The sequence below is a fragment of the Garra rufa genome, chromosome 3 (assembly GCF_049309525.1).
Source record: "Garra rufa chromosome 3, GarRuf1.0, whole genome shotgun sequence".
NCBI lineage: Eukaryota > Metazoa > Chordata > Actinopteri > Cypriniformes > Cyprinidae > Garra > Garra rufa.
The window spans coordinates 3,238,650-3,257,225 of record NC_133363.1 but is presented as its reverse complement, the minus strand read 5'-3'; the positions used below and the strand labels follow the sequence as shown (position 1 = coordinate 3,257,225).

The following is an 18,576-nucleotide window of genomic DNA, read 5'->3' as shown; positions in this document are numbered from 1 at the left end:
CCCAGCACAAAAATAGACCCTAAACTCTTGAATGGCAGTCTGCATAATAGAAATGACCCAATCATGCATTCAGAAGAAGAAAGAAACTCATGCAGGTTTGGATTGATAGGAGAGTGAGTAAATGATGACAGAAATGTTTCCAATCTGTGCGATTAGTAGAGAATGGAAGCAGGGCTGTGGGCAGCCCGAACAATCAGATTCTTTTGGATAAACCTCTGCAGAGACAGAACCAAACGAACACAAGCAGGGAGTGAGGACAGACAGCGTGATGAAGGCAGTACTCACACAGAGACGGGGCTCAGCTCTTCCCCCGCGGCACCTGTGGATCTGGAGACGTGAAGAGCAGTTTACGGACACAGACGCCGCTGGCAGCGGGATGCAGAATAAAGCGACTTACTGCAGCTCGAACAAGCGCTCTGCTGCCAGACGGCGTCTGGATCACCGTTGGGCACTGATAAGCCTTGTTTTATGAATGTCTGTTTATCCTTTTATTGTGAATGTAAATTCTGAGTTCTGCTGAGGTTGATGGCTCTATTAAATTGGCAGCACCCTTAAAATACACCCTGACTGTATAAAATCCATTATAACAAAATGTCCTTCCATTGGAAGGTCTCCAGCTCAAAGTACCACCAATATGTAATCGGTTTGACAAGCTAGATGCACCGTAACATCCAAATATGTTTGGGGTCGTTAAATGGGGTTAAATGTTTTTAACTCACAAAGCTCACAAAGGCTGTATTTAAAAATACTATAAAATTCGGAAATATTTTTACTATTCAAATTAATGGTTACATATGTCAATATCTGTTAAAATGTAATTTATTCCTGTGATCAAACCTGAATTTTCAGCATCATTACTCCAGTCTTCAGTGACTGTAATTATCAATGTGTCAACACAAACAATAATGGAGCATCTGATTTCTGTGTGAGTTAAACAGAAGCTGAATCGCATGTGTGTTTGTAAGAGCATCTCACCCCATGTCTGGTCCGATCAGAGAGTGTCTGCGCAGCATGGCTCGTGCCTGAGCGTTAGTCATATTCCCGGTCGGTTCTCCATTGATGGCCAGAATCAGGTCCCCAACCCCGAGCCGGCCGTCCCGGCTGATGGAGCCGCCGTGAATGATGCTGCGGATCAGCATACCGGGCCCGTCCTTCAACGCGCACACCGTCATACCTGGAACACAAACAACGGGAGACATTCGTCACTGTTTTAACGCCATGCCAGCTTTACTGTCTGTTTTCATGGCAAGAAATCTAAATTTAAAAATCTACATCCATTTTTTTTTAATGTACATTAGATAAAATCTAAAATGATTTCAGGGTAGATTCTGTTAAAAATGTATACAATATGTTTGTAGAGTAATAACAAAGACTATAGAATACCAAAGACATGTCACTCGTGTAGTTTTGAATGGGGAAAAAAGCAAAGGTCATCATGGCCGCGAAGCCCCGCCTTCTTAGTGAAAGAGCCAATCGTTGATGAGTAAAGTCATCGCGTCACTGCAGCTGCAGTTAGAAGTCCCGGTTGCTATAGAAACAGCCGGCGCTCTAAGACGTGCGTTCAGTACTGCGCATGCGCACTGGCTCATCTAGCCGGAAAAATAAGCATTTTTTAACGCTATCAAAGCACAAGGAACTATATTTATGAGGCAGTTCTTGTTGGATTTCTTTAGAGATTTCAAATATGAAATTTAATCGTAAGTTTAGCAAACAGTTTTGGAGAATTTGATGTTTTCCCATTCAAAGAGATAGGAGCTGCACTTGGATGCCAGGGAGGCGTTTCAAAGATGGCCGCCGAGTGACATGACTTGTCTTAAAATGACTTTGGTACTAACATTACTTACAGTGAGGAAAAAAATTATTTGATCCCCTGCTGATTTTGTATGTTTGCCCACTGATGAAGAAATGATCAGTTTATAATTTTAATGGTAGGTTTATTTGAACAGTGAGAGACAGAATAACAACAAAAAAATCCAGAAAAACTAATTTCAAAAAAGTTATAAATTGATTTGCATTTTAATGAGTGAAGAATTTGATCCTCTATCAATCAGCATGATTTCTGTCTCCTGGGTGTCTTTTATACAGGTCACGAGCTGATATTAGGAGCACTCTCTTAATGGAGTGCTCCTAATCTCAGTTTGTTACTTGTATAAAAGACACCTGTCCACAGAAGCAATCAATCAATCAGATTCCAAACTCTCCACTATGGCCAAGACCAAAGAGCTGTCCAAGGATGACAAGATTGTAGACCTACACAAGGCTGGAATGGGCTACAAGACCATCGGCAAGCAGCTTGGTGAGAAGGTGACAATAGATGGTGGAAGAAACACAAAATAACTGTCCATCTCCCTCGGTCTGGAGCTCCATGCAAGATCTCACCTTGTGGAGTTTCAAAGATCATAAGAACGGTGAAAAATCAGCCCAGAACTACACAGGAGGATCTTGTCAAAGATCTGAAGGCAGCTGGGACAATAGTCACCAAGAAAACAATTGGTAACACACTACGCAGTGAAAGACTGAAATCCTGCAGTGCCCGCAAGATCCCCCTGCTCAAGAAAGCACATGTACAGCCCATCTGAAGTTTGCCAACGAACATCTGAATGATTCAGAGGAGAACTGGGTGAAAGTGTTGTGGTCTGATGATACCAAAATCAAGCTCTTTGGCATTAACTCAACTTGCCGTGTTTGGAGGAGGAGGAATGCTGCTTATGACCCAAAGAACACCATCCCCTCCGTCAAACATGGAGGTGGAAACATTACACTTTAGGGGTGTTTTTCTGCTAAGGGGACAGGACAAATACACTGCATCAAAGGGACGATGGACGTGGCCCATGTACCATCAGGGCCAGGGCATTGAAAATGGGTCGTGGATGGGTATTCCAGCATGACAATGACCCAAAACACAGGGCCAAAGCAACAAAGGAGTGACTCAAGAAGAAGCACATGAAGGTCCTGGAGTGGCCTAGCCAGTCTTCAGACCTTAATCCTATAGGAAATCTGTGGAGGGAGCTGAAGGATTGAGAGAGGTTACAAAACGTCATCTTCAAAACCTTACTGACTTGGAAATGATCTGCAAAGAGGAGTGGGACAAAATCCCTCCTGAGATGTGTACAAAACTGGTGGCTAACTACAAGAAATGTCAGACCACTGTGATTGCCAACAAGGGTTTTGCCACCAAGTACTAAGTCATGTTTTGCGAAGGGGTCAAATACTTATTTCACTCATTATAATGCAAATCAATTTATAACTTTTTTGAAATGTGTTTTTCTGGAATTTTTTGTTGTTATTCTGTTTCTCACTGTTCAAAGAAACCTACCATTAAAATATATAATAATTATAATATATAGTTCATTAAGTACAATGCAGACACAGACATTATAGAACCTCTGCACATAGTCTCTGTTCCTATAGAGGTGACACTGTAGTTAAAGTGCAATTTAAAATTAACTTTTTCCCAAACATATGTGTGTGTTGTGTATTTTTATGTGTATTAAAGTATTGCATGGTTATCTTGGTCTCCTGTGAGGAGCACTTAGTAGTGGATGTTAAGTCAGTGCTGTAAAAAATCATCTGCCAGGAACTTAAATGCACTTTAATTTGCAATCTTCTAGATCAAGAATGGGAGTCCATTAACACCTGTGACAGTAAAGACGAGTCCGGATCTAAAGCGGCGTTAAGCAGCCCCAAATGAATGGCAGATTTCCCTCTGCTGAAATTTTAATATCCTAATAGCGTATATTGGCAAAGCAGACTGCGTTCAATTGCTGCTCCGGGATAAGGTCGGCCCTAACTGCTGCTGTACAATCCCACAGCCAAATCCACATCCTAATCATTAGTGAAATGCAAAACGCTCGATGTAGATCAGCGGCTGGGGAAAAAATTCTCATTACTTCACTTGCTGCATGTGTACAGCAAAATATATTCCCTTCATACTATCCTACTTTAAAGTAAGGTCACTTTTAAATTTTGTACAAAGCTACAGCTGCAAATAATATAATATTAATTACATAAAAGGCCACTTAAGTGACTTAAGGAGGCAGATGACTATGTTACTTAACACATTTAAGTAAAATACTTCAGTATTATATTTAAGTATAACGTTTACTTTAAAGTTTTATTTTTTATGTTTTAATATTTCTTTTTATGAAAATCACATTAAAGCTTGTCAGTAAATTTGACAGAACACTTTAACCAAGTAATTATAAAATTACTAGTGCTGTCAATCGATAAAAAAAATAATTAATTGCACATTTTTTCTGTAACTAATCATGATTAATGGCATCTAACACTAAAATTTGCAATCATATGCATTTTCACATGGAATCTCAAAAGTAATGTAGAAACAAGCATAAAGATTGTCAATTTTAAACATTTGTTTAATGGCATCTTTTGACTAAGTACTATAAATGAAGACAAAAATAACAGATACCAATACTAATACTGATGCCTCTATTAAATGTATTATTTTTTTAAATATAATTTAATTCTATTTCTAAATCAATGCTTAATTTGATAAAATGAGTAAATATGGCCACTTAGCAGTGCAGTCAATTTTGTGCCAAAATTTAACAGATCCAAACTGTTACAGTACATTAAATAATAATAAGACTTTTAATTTAAGTGAGCTTAAAACAAACTTCACATAAACCCATTATAATTATGCTTTAGAAAATATATAAATCACAGAAATTGATCCATTATTTTTGACAGCACTAGAAATTCCATATGTACTTAAGTAGTACATATGTACTAACACATGTACATAATTACATGATGTACTTAAGTCCTACTTAAGTGGGTCAAAAACACTTTGAAGTTCAGCTAATTACATTTAATATAAACTGCAATACATTTTAATTTAATTGCACTTAACATGCAGTTAGGTGTCTAAAAACATACTTAAGTGGGCATACTTAAACATACTTAAGTTAACTAATTCTGTTCACACTTAAGTATATTCTTTTAAAAGTATTATTTCTGTAGTAAGCCCTCTTTTTAAAAGCATTCTTAAGTGCACTTCTGTTTCTCAAACACATTTGTGTTGTTATACCTAGACTGGAGTTGCCCTTGACCACAGTGATGGTCCTCTCGAAGCTGCTCCCTGCAGCGGCTTTTAGCTGCTGGGACTCGTCTGCAGCTTTATCTAGAAGAACATCCTCCTCCTGTGAGAAAAACAGGTCAGAATCCACATCAAAAACGACATCAAATACTGAAGTCAAGGACAGAGAGTGATGAAAGAGGTCAGCAGGATGAGGCGGGATTTTGAGGGTCTAATGGGGAAGCAGGAAGGATGGGAACAGATGAACGATACTACAGGAAATTAGTCATAATATGTGAGAGGGCATAACTGTGAAAAACGGATTACTTTTTTCTATTCTGCCCTCCAAAGGCAAAGTGCAGTAACTACGCCAACACTGAAACTGAGAAAAATGCCTTTAAAGTTTTTACGCCAGCCAGTCAAACATGTTGACACTCTTGTTTCTCTGAAACACTCTCGTTTCTCTGGGACAAAATTGAACCAGGAGACTTTGCCACAAGACAAAACAGTTGTCACAAAGTCCATTTTAAGCCTTAACTCAATTTTGACCAAATGCGTAGTTACTGCGCTTTGCCTTTGGAGGGCAGTATTAGTAAGGTATTCTGAGTGTGTTCAACTGTAAAATAATACCAGTGTTTGAAAATGCACATTATAAGTGACCCAAACCCTGAAAATGGAGTTTGTTGAGCAATATTTAAAGCAAAATGAGATGCATTGAGACACCAAAACACCAAATCAGAAGCTGCTCATGTGTAATATTACATAATGCGATTTCGGTTTCATGCCCAAGAAGAGATAATACATGAAAGATAGTGTTCAAATGTCCTGTGGGTAAGAAAAAACATCTGCCGTTTCCCCTTCACAATGTGTAAGTTGATTTATATCCACAATAAGAGTCTAATCAGACGCGGATAATCTCCTGATAAACAGCGCCGTTAATGACCTGCTGAAGTGCAATAATGGGAGAGCAGTTCCTGACGAGAGACAGGGGAGCGTGTTTGTGAATGTAGCCGTGATTCATACAGCTGTAATTGAGTTCGCTCGCGCAGAATGATTCAAGAGGGACCGAATCACTCGCCTATGAATCTGAGCAGAGACCTCCCAGAGCAGCAGCCATAAAAACGCAAATAAACGCACAACTGATGGGACTCCAAACAATATAGTCGCAAATTACAGCACAGAGAGCAGTCGGGCCTGTGGCAGGCTGGTCTGGAACAGTGGGAGTGAATGAGGCTGTTTAACAAATGACATGTATCAGACGTTTATTTCGGACATAAACTGGTATGATCTTTCTAGAATCATTTTTCCCCTCTATTATTACTTCTACTGTCTTACACTTATTATTACGCCCTATTACTTAAAGTGAAAAATACATGTTTTTGATTGGAAAATATGCTAAATACAGTGTCATGGCTAATTTTTTAAGCACAGGTGGCAAATTTAGGATTTTTTTTTAACTTTTTATAAGCCGCTTCAGATGACTGTACTCAGTTTATTGTATTTGTTCATTGTTATCATTTTATTTGTTAATTATAACTCATTGTTACTGTATTTTATTTCAAAAACCATTTTCTTTTCTTTCTGAAGACTTCTAAAACTGTTACAAAAATGGAAAATACATGCACTTAATTGCATTGAATGTGAACTTGTAGTCTACTTCAAATCTGAATTATATTTTAAAAAGTATATTTTAAAACACCGTGCTTGTAGATAATATAATATTAATGAAATAATAGGCCACTTAAGTGACTTAAAGAGAGCCACTTTCTTAACACACTTAAGTACACTTTTAATAAGTGACCTTTGTAATAATGTTAAATTAAAAGTCTGACTTTAATAGTACAAAATAATCATTTGATCACTTATTTTGGTGTGTTTACTAACATCCTAAAGCACTTAATTCTCATTTTAACTTTTAGTCTGTTTTTCGTTGTCACATTTACAACATTTAATATATTTTAAATGCGATAAAATGCAGGTTCATCATTACAACTGTGTAATTACAAATATATGTAAATAGATTACATGCAAGTTTCATTAAAGTATTTTAGTTTATCATAAATGCTTGTCAGTATGTTCAGCAGTACTTTAACCATATTTCAAAAACAGAAGTGATTATGAAATTACATATAAAGATGTACTTAAGTCCTACTTAAGTGCTATTGTTTCAGGACTAAGTGGGTCAAAAACACTCTAAAATCCAGTTACTCGCATTTAATATAAATTTAAACTATAATACATTTTCATTCAATTGCAATTAACATGCATTTAAGTGTCTGAAAACATTACATTTATTTCACAATTAAGTTCACACTTTTTTTAGAGTATATTATTTCTGTAATAAGTATGAAAACCATGCTAAAGTGTACTTCTTTTTCACAAGGGCAGTTTTGAAGCACAGCAACAGTAAATAAAGTTTTGATAAAAGAGTCCCAAAGGTGACTAAATCTGAGTAAGTTTACTAGATAAATGTATTTAATTAGTCAGTTTAAGCCAAAATTTAGCATGAAATGTGCATGTTTGAATCTGATTGGTTGCTGACTCTGTTTACCTTTGGTGTGGAGGCGGGTCTGTTCATCTGAAAGGACAGATCAGCACTGCAGATACTGCCATGTTCAGCAATCATCGACTGCAGCATCTCGTCCTCCTCCTCCAGAAAATGATGCTCAAATGCCTTTTCATCAGACAGGTCTAAATCACTGGAGTCGATCTAGATTCGAGATTTTGTGTAGATGAGAACATTAATAAAGTCAGAGAATTAATTGTTTCCCTAAAGTCCACAATAAATGTGCTACACTTTAAATACTTCAAAAATCATCATAGACATTAAAATATTATTTCTTAGTTTCACTTTCAATAAATGTTCAGTGATGCCATGCTTGTCTCTTGCCAAGTTCATTTTGTCATGCAAAAATGCTATCTGTCTACTACAAACGTTGCTCCTACAGAACGTTGCACTACTAACACGCTTTGCACAGGAATGCTTTGCTTGTGTTTTATGAGCACTGACCACTGCAGGCTCAGCGCGGAACAAAACTTCATCCTCCTCATCCTCACCATCACAGCCCTCCGTCAGCTGCAGAGCCGAGAAGATCAAGGACGAAGAGACATTTTCATCCTCAGTCTGTGAAGATATGGAAGAGTCACCTCTCTAAACATGTGACCATCCATTCTCTGATCAAACTGGGTGTTATGACCACAATCTGTATACCATAGTAACTGTATATATTCTCATATACTTATAAAAAGTTTGAGGTCAGTAAGATTACTTTTTAAGGAAAATAATTAAATGAAATCGATTAAAAGTGGAGACCTCTTATAAGACGTCTTTACATAAACCTATGTAAGACTTATTTTAATAAATCTTTATAGAAGAATTTAGATTTTTTTTTGGAAGAGCTGCATATAGTATAATCTTCAAATTTTGCATTTTTGAGTTCCAAAAAATTATAAATAAATAACTAAATTAATTACTAACTAACTAACTAAATAAATGTATGTCAGTATCAGTAAATATTGGGATAAGTTTAATTTTTTTGCATTTTCTTTGTTAAATGTAAAGTAATGCATATGAATTGCTGATTTTAATTTGTTGGAATTGCTCATTATTTAGTTTTTAAAAATGTATAAAGATTAACATAAAATTGTTTGAGAGAAGTCTACTCTATATGTTCACACTTGTTTTTATGAAGCTACAGCAGAATCTCATTTCAACATAACACCCAGCCTAAGATCACAGTAAAGAAAAAACTGAATTTGATTTGATTTGGTTAGAAATCATTTTGCATGTTAGTAGTGCAAGGTTGGTTAGCGAGCTGAATCATTTGTTTGTCGATTTTGGCTTGGTAAAAAAATAGTTGATTGCATCAATGATTTAACGTGCAAAGGTAAATAGGAAGAAATGCTTTCTCTGTTTTCATTCCGCCTCTTGGAAGTGAGCCATTTGAACCATTTTAAGAGGTGATGTTACTCTATCGCACTTGAGAGAGCAGAACAAAAGCGTTCGGCACGCTCATGCAGAATAAAGGCCTCTCGTGAGAATAAATCTTGAGGAAAAAAAAGGCCTGATCAGATGACCCGCAGTGCACTTGACAACCCACCACAGACGCTCCAAACCTCAAGGCCTCGGAGGAGAAAATGAAGGAAAAATGCCAAAATGTGCACACAATCCCAGAATAATGGAGCCGAGATAACAGCCTAGGAAAGTTGAAGAGGTTAAGATAAACTACAGCCCCTGAGAGCTCTTCACAAAGATACAGACACGCTCCTCCAAGAAGATTTCATTTCCTGAGGCCTTAAAGGACTACAGACCCGGCGTCATGAAATATTCAAAGAACCTGCGAAGGAATCCTGTTACTGCAGCCACAGGTTTCAGTAACACAAAATCGTGCAGAGAGAAAAGCTGCTTTAGAAAGTAGAGGCTGGTATTTCTTACGGGCAGTGGTTTGGCCACCCCGATGCGGACGGCACCCATGTTCGCTCCCTTCAGAGCCTGCACCGCTTCCTCCAAACTGGCGCTCTCCAGGTTGATGTTGTTGACATACATGAGACGGTCTCCTGGCAACAAGCGTCCGTCTTGCTCCGCTACGCCGTCGGGAACTAACGACCGAATCACAATCACAGTCTTAAGCGGGTCCATTGGGTCCTGTACACATACGAACACACAAACACATGCAAACTGAGTATAACATCAACATTACTGGTTTCACTTTATTTCAATAGGCCTCTGTAGACATTCTACTAGATACAAGTAACTTTTCAACTACATGTCAGCTAACTCATTAATTTTTAAATGTTAAATAACTCACATTAATTTGCAACTATGTCAACAAACTCACATAAATTTTTAAATGTTAACTAACATTAATTTGCAACTACATGTCAAATAACAGATTAATATGCAACTACATGTCAACAGACTTATTAATATGCAACGGTGTATACTAACTTGCGCTAATTTGCAGGTACGTTGACTAACTCTCATTCATTTGCAACTATGTCAACAAACTCACATAAATTTTTAAATGTTAACTAACATTAATTTGCAACTACATGTCAAATAACAGATTAATATGCAACTACATGTCAACAGACTTATTAATATGCAACGGTGTATACTAACTTGCACTAATTTGCAAGTACATGTTTACTAACACTCATTAATTTGCAAATACATTAACAAACTAACATCAATTTATAACCACATGTTGATTAATTGAATTAATTTTCAAATACATGTCAACTAACTCACATTAATTTAAACTACATGTAAACTAACATTAATTTGAAAATACATGTCAACTAACATTAATTTGCAACTACATGTTGATTAATTGTATTAATTTGCAACTATGTGTCAAATAACATTAATTTGCAACTACATGTTGATTAATTGTATTAATTTGCAACTACATCTTGATTAATTGTATTAACTTGCAACTGTGTCAAATAACATCAATTTGCAACTACATGTTGATTAATTGTATTAATTTGCAACTACATCTTGATTAATTGTATTAACTTGCAACTATGTGTCAAATAACATTAATTTGCAACTACATGTTGATTAATTGTATTAATTTGCAACTACATCTTGATTAATTGTATTAACTTGCAACTATGTGTCAAATAACATTAATTTGCAACTACATGTTGATTAATTGTATTAATTTGCAACTACATCTTGATTAATTGTATTAACTTGCAACTATGTGTCAAATAACATTAATTTGCAACTACATGTTGATTAATTGTATTAATTTGCAACTACATCTTGATTAATTGTATTAACTTGCAACTATGTGTCAAATAACATTAATTTGCAACTACATGTTGATTAATTGTATTAATTTGCAACTATGTGTCAAATAACATTAATTTGCAACTACATGTTGATTAATTGTATTAATTTGCAACTACATCTTGATTAATTGTATTAACTTGCAACTATGTGTCAAATAACATTAATTTGCAACTACATGTTGATTAATTGTATTAATTTGCAACTTACATCTTGATTAATTGTATTAACTTGCAACTATGTGTCAAATAACATTAATTTGCAACTACATGTTGATTAATTGTATTAATTTGCAACTATGTGTCAAATAACATTAATTTGCAACTACATATTGATTAATTGTATTAATTTGCAACTACATGTTGATTAATTGTATTAATTTGCAACTACATGTTGATTAATTGTATTAATTTGCAACTATGTGTCAACTAACATTAATTTGCAACTACATGTTGATTAATTGTATTAATTTGCAACTATGTGTCAAATAACATTAATTTGCAACTACATATTGATTAATTGTATTAATTTGCAACTACATGTTGATTAATTGTATTAATTTGCAACTACATGTTGATTGATTGTATTAACTTGCAACTACATGTTGATTAATTGTATTAACTTGCAACTACATGTTGATTAATTGTATTAATTTGCAACTATGTGTCAAATAACATTAATTTGCAACTACATGTTGATTAATTGTATTAATTTGCAACTACATGTTGATTAATTGTATTAACTTGCAACTACATCTTGATTAACTGTATTAATTTGCAACTATGTGTCAAATAACATTAATTTGCAACTACATGTTGATTAATTGTATTAATTTGCAACTACATGTTGATTAATTGTATTAATTTGCAACTATGTGTCAAATAACATTAATTTGCAACTACATGTTGATTAATTGTATTAATTTGCAACTACATGTTGATTAATTGTATTAACTTGCAACTATGTGTCAAATAACATTAATTTGCAACTACATCTTGATTAATTGTATTAATTTGCAACTACATGTTGATTAATTGTATTAATTTGCAACTACACGTTGCTTAATTGTGTTAATTTGAAAATACGTGTCAACTAACTCTCATTAATTTGGAACTACAGGTAAACTAACATTAAGTGGCAAATACATGTCAACTAATTTACATTAATTTTTAAAAGACAACTAACTCATATTAATTTACAACTACTTCAACAAACTCATTAATTAGTGACTACATGTCAACAAACTCATTAATTAGTAACTACATGTCAACAAACTCATTAATTTGAAACTACATGTCAATTAAAATAAGTTTGCAACTACATGTCAACAAATACATTAGTTTGCAACTACTATGTAAACTAACAATAATTTGCAAGTAAATGTTGACTAACTCACATTAATTTGAAACTACATGTAAACTAACAATAATTTGCAAGTAAATGTTGACTAACTCACATTAATTTGAAACTACATGTAAACTAACAATAATTTGCAACTACATGTCAACTAACTTGTGTTAATTTGAAACTACATGTTAACTACCTCCCGTTAATTTCCAACTACATGTCAAATAACACAGATTAATTTACATGTACATGTCAACATCAAACAAACTCACATTAATATCAACTAACTTAACAATTAGAAACTGTCAACAAACTCTCATTAATATGCAACTACGTTAACTCATTAATTTGCAACTACATGTCAACAAACTCATATTAATTTGAAAATACATGTCAACTAACATCAATTTCCAACTACATGTCAACAAACTCATATTAATTTGAAAATACATGTCAACTAACATTAATTTCCAACTACATGTCAACAAACTCATTAATTTGCAACTATGTGTCAAATAACATTAATTTGCAACTACATGTTGATTAATTGTGTTAATTTGAAAATACATGTCAACTAACTCACATTAATTTGGAACTACAGGTAAACTAACATTAAGTGGCAAATACATGTCAACTAATTTACATTAATTTTTAAATGACAACTAACTCATTAATTTACAACTACTTCAACAAACTCATTAATTAGTGACTACATGTCAATTAAAATAAGTTTGCAACTACATGTCAACAAATACATTGGTTTGCAACTACTATGAAAACTAACAATAATTTGCAAGTAAATGTTGACTAACTCACATTAATTTGAAACTACATGTAAACTAACAATAATTTGCAAGTAAATGTTGACTAACTCACATTAATTTGAAACAACATGTAAACCAACAATAATTTGCAAGTAAATGTTGACTAACTCACATTAATTTGAAACTACATGTAAACCAACAATAATTTGCAAGTAAATGTTGACTAACTCACATTAATTTGAAACTACATGTAAACTAACAATAATTTGCAACTACATGTCAAGTAACTTGTGTTAATTTGAAACTACATGTTAACTACCTCCCGTTAATTTCCAACTACATGTCAAATAACACAGATTAATTTACATGTACATGTCAACATCAAACAAACTCACATTAATATCAACTAATTTAACAATTAGAAACTGTCAACAAACTCTCATTAATATGCAACTACGTTAACTCATTAACTTGCAACTACATGTCAACAAACTCATATTAATTTGAAAATACATGTCAACTAACATTAATTTCCAACTACATGTCAACAAACTCATTAATTTGCAACTATGTGTCAAATAACATTAATTTGCAACTACATGTTGATTAATTGTATTAATTTGCAACTACATGTTGATTAATTGTGTTAATTTGAAAATACATGTCAACTAACTCACATTAATCTGGAATTACAGGTAAACTAACATTAAGTGGCAAATACATGTCAACTAATTTACATTAATTTTTAAATGACAACTAACTCATATTAATTTACAACTACTTCAACAAACTCATTAATTAGTAACTACATGTCAACAAACTCATTAATTTGAAACTACATGTCAATTAAAATAAGTTTGCAACTACATGTCAACAAATACATTAGTTTGCAATTACTATGTAAACTAACAATAATTTGCAAGTAAATGTTGACTAACTCACATTAATTTGAAACTACATGCAAACTAAGAATAATTTGCAACTACATGTCAACTAACTTGTGTTAATTTGAAACTACATGTTAACTACCTCCCGTTAATTTCCAACTGCATGTCAAATAACACAGATTAATTTACATGTACATGTCAACATCAAACAAACTCACATTAATATCAACTAACTTAACAATTAGAAACTGTCAACAAACTCTCATTAATATGCAACTACGTTAACTCATTAATTTGCAACTACATGTCAACAAACTCATATTAATTTGAAAATACATGTCAACTAACATTAATTTCCAACTACATGTCAACAAACTCATTAATTTGCAACTATGTGTCAAATAACATTAATTTGCAACTACATGTTGATTAATTGTATTAATTTGCAACTACATGTTGATTAATTGTGTTAATTTGAAAATACATGTCAACTAACTCACATTAATCTGGAATTACAGGTAAACTAACATTAAGTGGCAAATACATGTCAACTAATTTACATTAATTTTTAAATGACAACTAACTCATATTAATTTACAACTACTTCAACAAACTCATTAATTAGTAACTACATGTCAACAAACTCATTAATTAGTAACTACATGTCAATTAAAATAAGTTTGCAACTACATGTCAACAAATACATTAGTTTGCAACTACTATGTAAACTAACAATAATTTGCAAGTAAATGTTGACTAACTCACATTAATTTGAAACTACATGTAAACTAACAATAATTTGCAACTACATGTCAACTAACTTGTGTTAATTTGAAACTACATGTTAACTACCTCCCGTTAATTTCCAACTACATGTCAAATAACACAGATTAATTTACATGTACATGTCAACATCAAACAAACTCACATTAATATCAACTTAACAATTAGAAACTGTCAACAAACTCTCATTAATATGCAACTACGTTAACTCATTAATTTGCAACTACATGTCAACAAACTCATATTAATTTGAAAATACATGTCAACTAACATTAATTTCCAACTACATGTCAACAAACTCATTAATTTGCAACTATGTGTCAAATAACATTAATTTGCAACTACATGTTGATTAATTGCATTAATTTGCAACTACATGTTGCTTAATTGTGTTAATTTGAAAATACATGTCAACTAACTCACATTAATTTGGAACTACAGGTAAACTAACATTAAGTGGCAAATACATGTCAACTAATTTTCATTAATTTTTAAAAGACAACTAACTCATATTAATTTACAACTACTTCAACAAACTCATTAATTAGTAACTACATGTCAACAAACTCATTAATTTGAAACTACATGTCAATTAAAATAAGTTTGCAACTACATGTCAACAAATACATTAGTTTGCAATTACTATGTAAACTAACAATAATTTGCAAGTAAATGTTGACTAACTCACATTAATTTGAAACTACATGCAAACTAAGAATAATTTGCAACTACATGTCAACTAACTTGTGTTAATTTGAAACTACATGTTAACTACCTCCCGTTAATTTCCAACTACATGTCAAATAACACAGATTAATTTACATGTACATGTCAACATCAAACAAACTCACATTAATATCAACTAACTTAACAATTAGAAACTGTCAACAAACTCTCATTAATATGCAACTACGTTAACTCATTAATTTGCAACTACATGTCAACAAACTCATATTAATTTGAAAATACATGTCAACTAACATTAATTTCCAACTACATGTCAACAAACTCATTAATTTGCAACTATGTGTCAAATAACATTAATTTGCAACTACATGTTGATTAATTGTGTTAATTTGCAACTACATGTTGATTAATTGTGTTAATTTGAAAATACATGTCAACTAACTCACATTAATTTGGAACTACAGGTAAACTAACATTAAGTGGCAAATACATGTCAACTAATTTACATTAATTTTTAAATGACAACTAACTCATTAATTTACAACTACTTCAACAAACTCATTAATTAGTGACTACATGTCAACAAACTCATTAATTTGAAACTACATGTCAATTAAAATAAGTTTGCAACTACATGTCAACAAATACATTAGTTTGCAATTACTATGTAAACTAACAATAATTTGCAAGTAAATGTTGACTAACTCACATTAATTTGAAACTACATGCAAACTAAGAATAATTTGCAACTACATGTCAACTAACTTGTGTTAATTTGAAACTACATGTTAACTACCTCCCGTTAATTTCCAACTACATGTCAAATAACACAGATTAATTTACATGTACATGTCAACATCAAACAAACTCACATTAATATCAACTAACTTAACAATTAGAAACTGTCAACAAACTCTCATTAATATGCAACTACGTTAACTCATTAATTTGCAACTACATGTCAACAAACTCATATTAATTTGAAAATACATGTCAACTAACATTAATTTCCAACTACATGTCAACAAACTCATTAATTTGCAACTATGTGTCAAATAACATTAATTTGCAACTACATGTTGATTAATTGTATTAATTTGCAAAGTACATGTTGATAAATTGCATTAATTTGCAACTACATGTTGATTAATTGTGTTAATTTGAAAATACATGTCAACTAACTCACATTAATTTGGAACTACAGGTAAACTAACATTAAGTGGCAAATACATGTCAACTAATTTACATTAATTTTTAAATGACAACTAACTCATATTAATTTTACAACTACTTCAACAAACCCATTAATTTGAAACTACATGTCAATTAAAATAAGTTTGCAACTACATGTCAACAAATACATTAATTTGAAACTACATGTAAACTAACAATAATTTGCAAGTAAATGTTGACTAACTCACATTAATTTGAAACTACATGTAAACTAACAATAATTTGCAACTACATGTCAAGTAACTTGTGTTAATTTGAAACTACATGTTAACTACCTCCCGTTAATTTCCAACTACATGTCAAATAACACAGATTAATTTACATGTACATGTCAACATCAAACAAACTCGCATTAATATCAACTAACTTAACAATTAGAAACTGTCAACAAACTCTCATTAATATGCAACTACGTTAACTCATTAATTTGCAACTACATGTCAACAAACTCATATTAATTTGAAAATACATGTCAACTAACATTAATTTCCAACTACATGTCAACAAACTCATTAATTTGCAACTATGTGTCAAATAACATTAATTTGCAACTACATGTTGATTAATTGTATTAATTTGCAAAGTACATGTTGATAAATTGCATTAATTTGCAACTACATGTTGATTAATTGTGTTAATTTGAAAATACATGTCAACTAACTCACATTAATTTGGAACTACAGGTAAACTAACATTAAGTGGCAAATACATGTCAACTAATTTACATTAATTTTTAAATGACAACTAACTCATATTAATTTTACAACTACTTCAACAAACCCATTAATTTGAAACTACATGTCAATTAAAATAAGTTTGCAACTACATGTCAACAAATACATTAGTTTGGAACTACTATGTAAACTAACAATAATTTGCAAGTAAATGTTGACTAACTCACATTAATTTGAAACTACATGTAAACTAACAATAATTTGCAACTACATGTCAACTAACTTGTGTTAATTTGAAACTACATGTTAACTACCTCCCGTTAATTTCCAACTACATGTCAAATAACACAGATTAATTTACATGTACATGTCAACATCAAACAAACTCACATTAATATCAACTAACTTAACAATTAGAAACTGTCAACAAACTCTCATTAATATGCAACTACGTGAACTCATTAACTTGCAACTACATGTCAACAAACTCATATTAATTTGAAAATACATGTCAACTAACATTAATTTCCAACTACATGTCAACAAACTCATTAATTTGCAACTACATATCAACTAATTTGTTAACTTGCAACTACGTGTTGACTAGGGATGGGAATTGATAAGATTTTTACGATTCCAATTCCATGTTCGATTCTGCTTAACGATTCGATTCTTTATCGATTCCCTTATCGATTCTCATATGGAAGAAAAGGGACAACAAATTGTTGATTAGCATAGTTAAACTGTCTCTGTTTGGGGCTTTGTACTTAGGGCTGAGAATCTTTGTCATCTCCCTAGAAAATATATAATGGGAATGAATGAGTCCTGCAGCTTTATTAGCCGAGGACATGCTAACGTTGTTGCTGCTGCTGCCGCTGCTGGGTTGAGAGCGGATCGAAAACGCAACATTCTTTTATTGTTATTGCATGCTGTGTGCGCAAATGTTTTAGCATGTTAGTGGTATTTCCTCCCTTTGAGGAAATATCTTCGCTGCAAGTATTGCAAGTTGCCCTATTTTCGTCTTTTTTGGTGAAATACAACCAGACTTTTGAGCATTTGTTCCGCTTAGGCGCCAATGCTTATTGACTGAGCGTAAGCTACGCAACGTGCGTAAGTTACGCAATGCGCGTGATGACGTCATTCGTGCCCACTGGAATCGTTAAGGGAATCGTTTGCAAATTTTGCAAACGATTCGATGGAATTGAAACACTGGGAACCGGTTCTCAACAAGAACCGGTTTTCGATTCCCATCCCTAGTGTTGACTAGCTCATGTTAATTTGCACCTTCATGTCAACTAACTCACATTAATTTGCAACAACATATCAACTAATTCATTTCCAACTACATGTCAACAAACTCATT

At 32.8% G+C, this 18,576-nt stretch overlaps 1 protein-coding gene across 2 annotated transcripts in view; it reads right to left on the bottom strand.

Annotated features, from left to right (window-relative positions):
• Window positions 1-18,576, bottom strand: part of LOC141330822 (multiple PDZ domain protein) — a 92,308-nt gene that overhangs the window by 42,844 nt on the left and 30,888 nt on the right. For both annotated transcript variants that reach the window (XM_073835583.1, XM_073835584.1), the window contains exons 16-20: window positions 9,474-9,683; window positions 7,590-7,748; window positions 5,051-5,162; window positions 976-1,174; window positions 286-327 (exon numbers count right to left, since the gene is read on the bottom strand). In XM_073835583.1, the coding sequence (XP_073691684.1) occupies window positions 286-327; window positions 976-1,174; window positions 5,051-5,162; window positions 7,590-7,748; window positions 9,474-9,683 (722 nt within the window). The remainder of the gene's footprint in view (window positions 1-285; window positions 328-975; window positions 1,175-5,050; window positions 5,163-7,589; window positions 7,749-9,473; window positions 9,684-18,576) is intronic.